Source organism: Prionailurus viverrinus, chromosome A1 (genome assembly GCF_022837055.1).
Source record: "Prionailurus viverrinus isolate Anna chromosome A1, UM_Priviv_1.0, whole genome shotgun sequence".
NCBI classification, from domain to species: domain Eukaryota; kingdom Metazoa; phylum Chordata; class Mammalia; order Carnivora; family Felidae; genus Prionailurus; species Prionailurus viverrinus.
In genome coordinates, this window is record NC_062561.1 from 22286405 (window position 1) to 22299260 (window position 12856).

General features: G+C 35.4%; 1 protein-coding gene across 5 annotated transcripts in view; it reads right to left on the reverse strand.

Moving 5' to 3' along the window:
• Positions 1-12856, reverse strand: part of FNDC3A (fibronectin type III domain containing 3A) — a 146628-nt gene that overhangs the window by 33325 nt on the left and 100447 nt on the right. For all 5 annotated transcript variants that reach the window (XM_047854623.1, XM_047854636.1, XM_047854628.1 and 2 more), the window contains 4 exons: positions 11700-11758; positions 6106-6263; positions 4148-4207; positions 2205-2343 (listed from right to left, as the gene is read on the reverse strand). In XM_047854623.1, coding sequence (XP_047710579.1) covers positions 2205-2343; positions 4148-4207; positions 6106-6263; positions 11700-11758 — 416 coding nt within the window. The remainder of the gene's footprint in view (positions 1-2204; positions 2344-4147; positions 4208-6105; positions 6264-11699; positions 11759-12856) is intronic.

Consider the following 12856-nt stretch of genomic DNA (forward strand, 5'->3'; position numbering starts at 1 on the left):
TGTAAGTTACAGGAGTAGCTCACTGATTGGCACAGCAATGGCACTTATAAATGACTACAGCAGGGATGGGGCAGAACTGAAACCCTGGGAAATTCAACTCTTACAGCAGAGGAAGAGAATCCCAAGATAAAGACTGCAAGTCTCAGCAACAAGTGTGTGATATAAAAATATACTTCCCCAGAGTTAATGCCTCCAGATTGTTCTAGTCTGTTGCACACTTATTTTCCTTAATTTCTTCTACTTTATTTTGTGAAGCTTTTCAAGTCAAGGAAATGGATTCTCCTTGAGTCCTTGGGAGAAGCATGCCTATAGTAACACCTTGAATAACCTGTGACCATTTCTCCAAGATAGAGGGGAAACTATTAAGTGTAAAGTGTTTTACATTATCTCATTTAATCCTTATATCAGCTCTTTACAACTGTTATCCAAACTATACAGAAGAGGAAATGGAGGTTTTAAACAACCCAAATAAGTAGCCCCAACCATGCTGATTACCATGTATATACAGGGCCATTTCGGAAGAGTACAAGCCTGGGTAACCTATGTGGGCCACAAAGAGGTAGCACTGTTTATATCCTACACAGACCTGCTAGGATACTGTTAAAGACAAATTTCAAAATTCAATTTTATCTTTAGAATAAAGAGCAGTGCCCTACAGAAATCCCAACCTACATGAAGGTCACTGGGCTGCTACCCTAACTGTCCTACCAAAAGGAAAGAACCTTAGCATACTGACAAACAAAATGCTACTCTGACATGAAATAAAATTAGTCATACTTAATCACACATGAAAATGTATGTAGAACATACTTGTCTGATTTATGTGTGTTAACAGCACTTGAGTACTTCTTCCTACATAAAGCATCTAATATCCTCAAAAGAACTAAGGACTAACAAGCCCCAAACAAGTAGTAAGCTCCAAATTTTCAAAATCTTTCAGAAAGAAAGCTATCCCTGAATTTTACTCTTTGGGTATAAGCAGATAATTAAATAAAGACTAGCAGTTATTTTTCTCTTTGCAAATCAATGGTTGCTATGGTATTCCCTTCTGGGGGATGTTTATACATTTTGTTGGGGGTGTTTCTTGTTTTTTTTTTTCAACGTTTATTTATTTTTGGGACAGAGAGAGACAGAGCATGAACGGGGGAGGGGCAGAGAGAGAGGGAGACACAGAATCAGAAACAGGCTCCAGGCTCTGAGCCATCAGCCCAGAGCCCGACGCGGGGCTCGAACTCACGGACCGCGAGATCGTGACCTGGCTGAAGTCGGACGCTTAACCAACTGCGCCACCCAGGCGCCCCATGTTGGGGGTGTTTCTGACTATCACAATAAGGGCAGAGGGAGGAAAGGCTGACTTTTAGGACTGGGGATCAAGGATGCTAATGGTTCTGCACAGCATGGGGCAATACACACAATGAAAAATTGTTCTCTTTCTCTAGGACTTCTCTGAATGTCTTCCTGGACATCCACATAGGTGAAATATCTGTTTATAATTATCAGAGCCTAGAACCTAATTTCATTTTACAAGGTATTTTTTTTCTATAGTTTTAAGTTACTGGATTTTGCCAAAATATAACTACTCTGCAATTTGAGAAAGACTGTACTTAATTTTGTTCAAAAATTTACTAACACTCGTGTATCATTTCAGCAAATCATGTTTCCAATGACAATGCTATATGTGGTATTTGAGTTACCAGTTCTATCTGTGGTATATGTTTACTTCATTATATCTCCTTGTGCAGGTGGACCTAAACATTTATATGTTAACATATATATTATTCTATTAAAATGCAGAGTATTTAATGGAATATTCCCTTAAGCCATCATATTGATATTTTTAAAACTCTGAGTGTAGTTATTATAAACCCCATTTTAGGATAAAATTCAGGATAAAGACATTGGGATGAGCTTGAGAAGCACTGCTGAGACTCTTAATGTTATCCCATGTCCAGTACAATAAGGACTGATAATTATATATGAATCTTTTCTGCTATATTTACATATAGTGAAGAAAAGCCATTAGGAGTATTACTTAAAGATACAACAAATGCCCATTTACTATATGCAAAGAAGAAGAGCAAGTTAGCTTAGAGTTCTTTTTGTATCAAAAAAAAAAAAAAACCCAAACAACAACTGAAATTTAATATTAGTGGGGGTGGGAGGAGTAAACGTCCAGTTGGAAATACTCTAAAGAATATTGTTACCTTCCATTGCAAAGTGAGTGAATTTTTGGTCCGATTGGCTATCCTTGGTGGATTAGGTACATCAGGTTCACAGCTTAAGGTGGTAAAGCTTTCAGCTTCTGAAGGAGTTCCCTTTATAGAATTATATTCTGCCTGGACTCTATGGTGATAAAATATATAGTTTTAACCAGCAGAATCACTGTATCCTACCTTCAACAGCCATCAACCTTTAAGTACTTGGAAATTAGTAAGGTGCCCTCTAAATATTCTATCAAGAAAACATGGGTGGAGTTTCTGGCCGGCTCAGTTGGTAGCTTGATCTTGGTGGTTGTGAGTTTAGGCCCCATGTTGGGTATAGAGATTACTTAATTTTTTTTTTGATTTTTTAATGTTTATTTATTTTTGAGAGACAGACAGACACAGAGCACGAGCAGGGGAGGGGCAGAGAGAGGGAGACACAGAATCTGAAACAGGCTCCAGGCTCTGAGCTGTCAGCACAGAGCCCAATGCGGGGCTTGAACTCACAAACCGTGAGATCATGACCTGAGCTGAAGTCAGTGCTTAACCGAAAGAGCCACCCAGGAGCCCCTTTAATTTTTTTTTTTTAATGTTTGTTTATCTTTGAGAGACACACACACACACACACACACACACACACACACACACACACACACACACAGAATGCGAGCAGGGAAGGGGCAGAGAGAGAGGGAGACACAGAATCCAAGGCAGGCTCCAGACTGAGTTGTCAGCACAGAGCCTGATGTGGGGCTCAAACCCATGAATGGTGAGATCATAACCTGAGCTGAAGTTGGATGCTTAACCAACTCAGTCATCCACACGCCCTGAGATTACTTAAATAAAGTCTTTAAAAAAAAAGAAAACACATGCATTAGAAGTAAAGGATGGCCCTTAAAAAAAAAGAAAGACAGGAGAGACCCTTGGCTTTCATCTTTTTTTTAATGCAACCCAAAGTAAGAAACACATTTTAAGTTGTGACAAAACTGTATGTGTGATTATGTACTTTCTCATACACATACTTGAAAGGAAAGAGTCCTGAAACAATATCCCTAAGGGTAATATACAGATACTTTCCATTCTATTTGATTATTTCTTTTAAATAATGCTGAATCTAATCCACAAAATTTCATGATTCAATATGGGTTGCAATCTACAGTTTGAAAAGTACTCAGATGGACAATACGTAGGGTTCACCCACAGAAAGTCTAATTAAAGATTTAATTTTATAGTTTAATAGGAATAATCCTAACACAAATACTTTTTTTTTTTTTTTAAACAGAGGTGACTAACCAAGTACACTTTAATGACTCACAGCTGGGAAGGCTGAAAATGTTGGTAATTTATAATAGAACTACGCAGAATAAAACAGTATCTAAGTTACTTCTTAGTTAAATGTTGTGAATTTTTTTTTTTTTTAAAGATTTTAAGTAATCTCTATACCCAATGCAAGGCTCGAACAACCCCTCCATCAAGAGTCACACACTCCACTCACTGACTGAGCCAGTCAGGCGCCCCTAAATGTTGTGAAATTTTAAGAGTTTTAATATCCCAAACTCTTTCTGGAACAGGATGTAGTAAAAATACATTAAGTACAAGCCAAATATTATTTATGTTTCTGTTTAGTAAAAATTTCAAAAGCTGGGAGTTTTCCATGTGATAAATTAGATATGTAGACATATTATTATCTATATATTCATTCCAATCCAAAAATCTTACAAACAGGATGATTAACCCTTCAATATAACATTCCAATGCAATGTTTTTGGTTTTTGTTTTTTTTTGGAATGTATTAATACTTGTACCAAAAGAAAAACCAAAGCCAACATATTCCATGTTTTAAATCCAAAATTGGTACTTAAATTATATGCTACGCTTTTAATGAAATCATTTTAAAAAACTACCTATACTATATCATATTAGAGCAATACACAGGAGTTCCTTACTTTGCATGGTAATCTGTAGCTGGCTTGAGATCATTTAAAGTGACACTGGTTTCTTCTCCTCTGGGGGGAAAAAAGGAACATTTCACTGTCTGATAAATAAGCATTTCCAGAATATTTACATTATGTGCTACCATTTGTGGTAGTTTATGAAATTATACAGCTTTTTACTTTACCAACTATAACCATGTTCAGATTCCACTAGTACAGAATTTGTGTAATAAGGATATGTGCCAAACTTATGTATTTGCATATCACTTTAAAACAAAAAGGTGTCCTAGGCAAATCAATTGTGTAAGCCAGACTTTTTTTTTTGAAGTGTAGTCAGGAAAGATATTTAGTTTATTAAAAAAATTAAAATCAGTACAGTTTCAATTATTTAAAAATCCATTTTGCCCAATTAAAATGTGAAATACCACGTGTGCTCCTGAAAGCAAAACCACCAAATTTTTACAAGGAGTGTGCCACTACTGCATTTTATTAGAATGTAACATGGAACCTTATTTAAAATTTTATAGTTTAATGAGCAGATTAGAAAAAAAGTGAATAATCTGAAGTATAGCATTTTACTCATGGCCACTATTACACTTTCAGGTTTTCAAACTTAATGGCACACATCTTTTTAAAATAATCATTTGATACGATTACTTGTATATGTGGTCAAAAACCCAGACCATTTTCCATCTTTTTTTTAAAAATCACTATTCTCTGTTCCATTTCCTTCAGCCAAATTTCTCTCCTCTCATTTTATGACACCCTCCTCCATCCTCCATCTTTTCTCAAATCAAAACCAGGAAATATGAGAAAGAAAACCTTTCCCATTGAGGGAAGAACACTTAATGAATTGGGCAGTTTCAGTAGAATCTTCGGAGAGAGACCTTAATTGGTGCAGAGTAAAGAAGGTGACTAATGTCCCTCTTCTGCTCTCTGATCAGGCTGCAAATGGAAATAAATGCTTCATCTTAGCAGACAGCTATAACTAACTAGAAACAGCCATTAACATAAAAAGAAACCTTGATGTTGATGGTCTTTTATCTCTTATTTACCCCATAGGTAACTCTGTCTCCTTTAAGACATATGAATAGAATAAACACAAGTAAGTCTCAATAGAGAGAAGGAGACAGGACATTTTTCTAACCCTACGTTACTAGATGATAGATACTGGAGCAGTTTCACTTTCCTTTCTTCCTTACATTAGCTATTTTTTGAAAAGATACCAAGAAGGCTATGTGTCCAGTGTTCTATGTTAATTATCATCATTCAAGTGACTAACCCTTTTGCAATCTTCCCAGTGCTTAAATTATAATAACCAACTTCACTCTTTACTTTTCCATTAGAATAAGCAATATAAACCATTTCTATTTGACAAACGGAAAAAACTATTTTACAACTGTCAGTCATAAATGTCACATTTTTAGCCAATGACTCTAAGGCTTCTTGGTGTGTAATAAAACTTTTGACCCAAGGAAATAAAACTTTTGAACCAATCAAAATATGATTATTAACATACCAACATACAAATAAGGAACAATGATACTAACTTCATCTTACAATAGGGCATTAGCTTGACATATAAGAATTAAAGCCAACTCCTTGGAGGACAATTACCTGATTTCACAAGTTCACAATCTAAGAGTTCTCCATTTCTGATCTGGGCTTCTACTACTACAATTTATACTTATATCTCAGGAATATGTGAACAGTGAAACATTTATTAGGGAGTCTACGGAAAACTACTAAAGCTGAATGTGGCCAATGAAAGCAATTATTCCAAGGGAGTGTAGACAGATGTGTACCAGCTGGCATTTGGATTACATACACTGAAATCAGTATCAATTATCAATTAATAGATTCAAAATGAAAGCATCAAGAGAGAAAAACAGAACAAAATTAGTATTAAGCTCTTTATATAAACCCCTGGCTTATATAATGGGAGGGAGTAAAACATAACAAATACTTACACATATACACTTTTATATTTCCCATCTTTCCCAGTACTTGAGACCAGAATATCGTAACTATAGAGCTCTGGCACAGTAGTCTCATCTGTTTCACCATTTATGAAGCTGGAAGGAGGTGACCAGGTTAGTACTACTGTCCTTGACTGGATGTCTGAGGCCTGCAAAAACATAATATTTAGAGCTGTCTGAAACAACTGTAATGAGCACAAGGAACAATGAAAATCTAATGAGGTTTCAAGATTAAACAAAATATATCTGTATCTACTTATACAAAATGGCTCACAAACAGAAGCCTATCCACTTGTAGAAGAGATATAATTTATTGTGAAAGGGCAAATGGGTTCAATAAAAAAATCCAAGGACCATTATGGGCCACTTAAAACTATTAGTGTAAACACCATACACAAAAAAGAATGGGGGAAAAAGTCCACTTATAACGTATTTGAAAAGGTTCATTTCCTCAATTTAGAAAGTATCTTATGGGGTACCTGTTTCAGTCTAGTGTCTAACTCTTGATTGTGGCTCAGATCATGATCCCAGGGTAGTGGGACTTAGTCTTGTGTCAGGCTCTGTGTGAGCATGGAACTTGAGATCTCTTTCTCTCTCTCTTTCCCTCTCTCTCCCCCCTGGCCTCCCCCTCTCTCTTTCTGCCCCTCTCCTCTGCTTGTGCTCCCTGCTTTTAATTAAAAAAAAATAAAAATAAAGTGTCTTACAGTAAGAAAACAACTCGAGAAAAATGAGCAAAGGATATAAACTGACTAAAGAAATATAATTTGATAATCTAACAAATGATGTGTAAATGCAGTCACAATTAAATAAATGTAAATTAAAACAAGATACCACTTTTCATCCAACAGACTAGGAAGATTAAAAAGTTAGTAATATGTCCACTGTGTTAAGGTTTATAGAAATGGGTTGAAGTATATATACAACGTTGTATTAGTTTCAGGTGTACAATACAGTGAGACTGAACAATTGTATACATTTCTTAGTGCTCACCATGGTAAGTGTATACTTTCCTTTTTTTTTTTTTTTTTTAAGATTTTAAGTAAACTCTAAACCCATTGTGGGGCTTGAATTCACAACCCCAAGATCAAGAGTCAGATGCTCCATTGAACTGAGCCAGCCAAGCACCCCTGATAAATGTATTCTTAATCCCCTTTATCTTTTTCACCCATCCCCACATTAATTTCCCCTCTGGCAACCACCAGTTTGTTCTATGTATTTAAGAGTCTGCTTTTTGGTCTCTTTTCTTGTTTGTTCATCTGTTTTGCCTCTTAAATTCCACATAGGAGTGAAATCATATGATATTTGTCTTTCTCTGACTCATTTCACTTAGCATTATACTCTCTAGGTCCATTCATGTTATTGCAAATGGTGAGATTTCATTCTTTTTTATGGCTGAGTAATATTCCATTGTATATATGTTACCTATATACCACGTCTTTGTTCATTCATCTATGAATGGATGCTTAGGATTGCTTCCATACTTAGCTACTGTAAGTAATGCTGTAACATAAGTGCATAGATCTTTTTGAATTAGTGTTGAATTAGTGTTTTTGTTTTCTTTGGGTAAAAACCCAGTAATCGAATTACTGGATCATATAATAGTTATGTTTTTGATTTTTTGAAGAACCTCCATATTGTTTTTCATAGTGGCTACACCAATTTGCATTCCCATTAAAGTGTATGAGGGTTCCTTTTTCTCCACATCCTTGCTAACATTTGTTATATTCTTTTTGATTTTAGCCATTCTGACAGGTGTAAAGTGGTATCTCATACTGGTGTAGTCCCAATAGTTTAATTTTGCTTTTGTTTCCTTGCCTAAGGAGACATATATAGAAAAATGTTCTATGGCCAATGTCAAACAAATTGTTGCCCATGTTTTCTTCTAGGAGTTTTATGTTTTCAGGTCTCAAATTTAGACCTTTAATCCATTTTTAGTTTATTTTCATGTAACTGCATTCATAATTAAATAAATGCAAATTAAGACAAGGTACCAATTTTCTTCCAACACATTGGCAAGATTAAAAAGCTAGTAATAACCATTGTGTTAAGGGTTTGGAGAAATGCACACTCTCTTAAATGTAGGTAAGACTATATATTAGAGTATGTATTGGTATGATCTTTGTGTAGAGCTACTTGGGAACTATCATAAAAATTTACTTTATAGTTCAAGAATTTCATTCCTGGTAACTTTTTTCAGTAAAATATCTTATGAACTTACATAAGTACATAAATATATGGAAATCACCTGAAATGAGTCTTCTATTTGTATGCTACTTTAAATTTTTTTTTTTTTTCAACGTTTATTTATCTTTGGGACAGAGAGAGACACAGCATGAACGGGGGAGGGGAAGAGAGAGAGGGAGACACAGAATCGGAAACAGGCTCCAGGCTCTGAGCCATCAGCCCAGAGCCTGACGCGGGGCTCGAACTCCCGGACCGCGAGATCGTGACCTGGCTGAAGTCGGACGCTTAACCGACTGCGCCACCCAGGCGCCCCTTGTATGCTACTTTAGAGGTAAAATTTGCTTTTATATTCATCTCATTTGATTCTTGCAATTACCCTCTAAGACAAAAAAGATACATTTTCCAGAAGAAATGTATTTAGAAAGATTAGGTGACTTCTTTGAAGTCACTCAACTAGTAGTGACTAGGACCTGAATAAATCAGTTCTTTTCCCATTACACAATGCCTCCATACTGAACTCACTTCTAGGTAGTAGCTGTTTTCAGCTAAAACAGTAGTTAGGAAGCTACTGAAATGACAATCCCCTTGTATGGATACTGGGATCAGGAAGTGAGAGAATTATTCTGAAGATAACTCAAAGGTTGAGTCTAAGGAAACCTGGAGTCATCAGACGTTTCAGTGAACATTAAAAGGAAAAGGAGAGGGATAAAAATTCTGAAAGTAAAAAGGTACTGAATAAAAGGCAATCCATGTCTAATTTTAAGCATTATTAAAATAGGGGGTGGGAGGGAGGAAAAAAGAAAAAAAAAGATGTCAGTAGATTTTGACAGAATGAGACTTAAAACAGTTTCAAAGAAGCCCAATAATAAAGACAAATGCTTTCATCTATACAGTTAATTACTTCTAGCATGTGAGGAAATACAATACCATTATACTCATTTTATGGAAGAAGTAGTTTCAGAAAGGTTAAGTGACTTGTAGGTCACTCAACCCCTGAATGTGTAGCTGAGGCTGAGATTAGCACCATGTTCTCCCCTACACGCTGCATCTGAGTCACACTGAGTGAGCTTTTTTGGGGGGGGGGGGTCTCAAATGTGTCATGTTCATTATTTTTCAAACATTGGTCACTTTGCACTACTCTCCCCACACTAATTCCCACCCCCACCCATAGCCCACAACATCCAATTACTACTTTTTCTTTAAATTTCAGTTCAATTATTCTTCCTTAGGGAAATTTATTTTGACACCCTGTCAAGGCCTAGCCCCCCTATTATTGTATTTTCTTGTAGCACTGTATCTCTTTGTTCTGGCACTTCACAGATAGAATTTTATATTTACTGCATGATTTATTCTACTAACTGAAGCTCTGAGGGCAGGGGCCATACCTATCCTTTGCTTTTCATCCTATCCCCAGCTTTTAGCACAGCATGTGGGATTTTATTACTGGTCAAATATTTATGGAATGAGTAAGTGAAAACTCATTTAGCTTGATGCTCTAAATGAACCAGGGCATGTGAAAACAACTACACACACACACACACACACACACACACACACACACACACACTCTCTCTCTCTCTCTCTCTCTCTCTCTCTCTCTCTCTCTCTCTCTCTCTCTCTCTCCCCTGACCTACACCTCACAAGTAATTTAGTAAAGGAGTTATAGCTACCCAAACTATAAAAACAAACTAAAATAAAACAAAGCAAAACAAAACAATCAGCATTACTTTGTTTTATGACACAGGACTTATTTTACAAAATTACATCTTCCTCATAATGCTGGGCAAGAAATTCTTTAAAAGAATTATTCCACCATTTATGGCCTGAAAAATTACACTTTTAATATTATATACTATAACAAGTAAATACTGCTGGTATTAGCTAGTATATCATTCAAATACCAATCCTATTAAGGCTTGCAAATTTCTTTTTTTAGTAAATCTAGTGATATACATAGATCTTGGAAGGACATTGACTGAATTTCAATACTACTTATTAAACCCGCTCTTGCTTCAGATTCCTCTTCTGTAAAATAGGGAAAATAGTACACAGAAGGTTGTTCTGGAATTAAAGAAAATAATGGATATGTTTTCGAAGTACTTTGAATAGAGTCTGACACTAGTAAACTTGCATTAGCTATTACTATGGAATAATTTTGCACATGTTTCTATAATTTACATGTATAAACTCAGTTCTGTTTTGAGAGAGCGAGTGAGCAGAGGAGGGGCAGAGAGAGATGGAGACACAACAGATTCTGCACTGTCAGAGTGGAGCTCATTTTTTAATAGGCTTAAAAAATTCAATTTGTATGAGCATTTAAAATTAATCTTATGTCAAATCTGATGTAAATATATTTCCTATTAGGAATGATAGACTTTACTTAAGCTATTTAAAAAACAAGCAGAAAATTTTACGTAGCCAGTTTTACTGCCATACCTTTTGCTGATTTTCTGATTTCTGCTGTTACATCTATACTTATAAAGGGCTAGGGAATATTAACTTTCTTCTATAGTTTAATTCTTTTTACATCTAGAGTTAACTGAATACATTTCACATGGAAATAGTATAAACAGATTTTTAGAAAACTGATGATCAGTGGTACTCACATTATTTATTACATCCTTGTCTCTTCCAATGATTTTCAATGTCATTGCTTAATGACATAGGAAGCATATATTAAATCCTAGTTTAAAAAATGAATTCTTGGGGGTGCCTGGGTGGCTTAGTCAGTTGAGGGTCCGACTTCGGCTCAGGTCGTGATCTCACGGTTCTCGTGAGTTTGAGCCCTGCATTGGGCTTGCTGGTGTCAGCCTGTCAGCAACAGAGCCTGCTTCGGATCCTCTCTCTGACCCTCCCCTGCTCACGCTCTCTCAAAAAATAAAAAAAAAACATAAAAGAAATGAATTCTTGACTGACTATTCTGCTTCACTGATCAACAGATCTCTCCTTATATGAGATCTACACTAATCCATTATTGATATCACATTACTTATAATACAGCTTTTTTAAAAAAATTATTTATTAAATTTATTTACTTAGCTTTCAGAGATTGAGAGAGAGCGAGCAAGCAGGGGAGGGGCAGGAAGAGAGGGAGACAGAATCCCAGGCAGGGTCTGCACTGTCTGCATGGAGCTGCATGTGGGGCTCGAACTCATGAACTGTGAGATCATGACCTGAGTCAAAACCAAGAGTCAGACGCTTAAGCAACTGAGCCACCCAGGCACCCTAAATTTTTATTTAAGTAATTTCTACACCCAATTTGGGGCTCGAACTCACGGCTCACGATCAAGAGTCACGTGTACCTCTAATATGGTTTTAAGAAAGGACTTAATTAAAATATACCAAAATCCTATGTGAATAATACTAAATATAAATGTCAAGAAAATACATACAATACTTACCACTGGTTTGACAATGTTGGAAAGAAGTGCTTCAAAAGCTTTAGTTTCTTCATCTTTCTCTTAAAAAAAAAAAAAGAATATTAAAAAATGAACTAAATACATTCATCCCTCTCCCTCCACAATGTGTCTTCTGAAACTATGTTTGTAATCTGAGATTTTTATTTCCTAGTTTTTACTTTAGTTTGTATTCAGCAGTTTGTGGCTCTTCAGGTTTCTTCACTTCAGTTTCTATTTCCATTTTAACTGCGATCACTAATTATAATACCATTATATATATATCTGAACCAGTCACTAAGTTTTTCTAATATATATTGTTTTTCATAGTTAAAAAAAAAAATACTCTCTGAAATTCTCATTTCCCAATCTCCTACCTCTTAACAGTTACAAGTTAACTATTTGTTTCTTAAAAGGTCTTAACTATGGTTCCCAAAATAAAAATATAAATGACTTGACCAGAACTTGTATTCATAACTGATATATCTGAAACTTTAGCTTAACTCTTCTGAAATATCATTCATTCTGATTTCAGAATGATCAGAAGGTCTCAAAAATATGGGGAAATATTTTTGTTAATATAACAGTTATGAGGTTGTTAAAGCATTAAAATGTGTTGGTGAGGAATGGAAATCATAAAGAAAAGGAAGTAGTACTCAGAGTTCAAATAGTGGAAATTACTCACAAGCTGGGGAAGGTTCCTAGGGAAATATGGGGATTTTAAAAGAAAAAAACTTCTGAAGAAAGTAATGGAGACTAATCAATCCTAACTACAGAGTATATAGATAGACTGGTAAATGACACAATGAGTTGCTTTCAAGGACTTACATATAAAGAAGTTGGGAGAAATAAAAAACTAAAGTTGATAAAAACCAGAACAGCCATGTCAAAGGCACAGAAAGAGAGGAAAATGAATCTTAATGAACCTTATTAGGGTTTTTCTTTCAGACAGAAATTTCTCTTGGCTAGTAAAATTTACAATATAAGTGAAATTACTAATTGAGCTTTCCCAAATTATAAGAAGAAGTACCCTAGCAACAATTTGGGTTCTAAAACTTTTTCTCACATTTAGAAGTGTTATTAATCTACAGCTTATCTGAAGCATGATGAAATAACTGAAAGAATATACTTTTGGTTGATTAAATAATAATGAAAAGTACCAA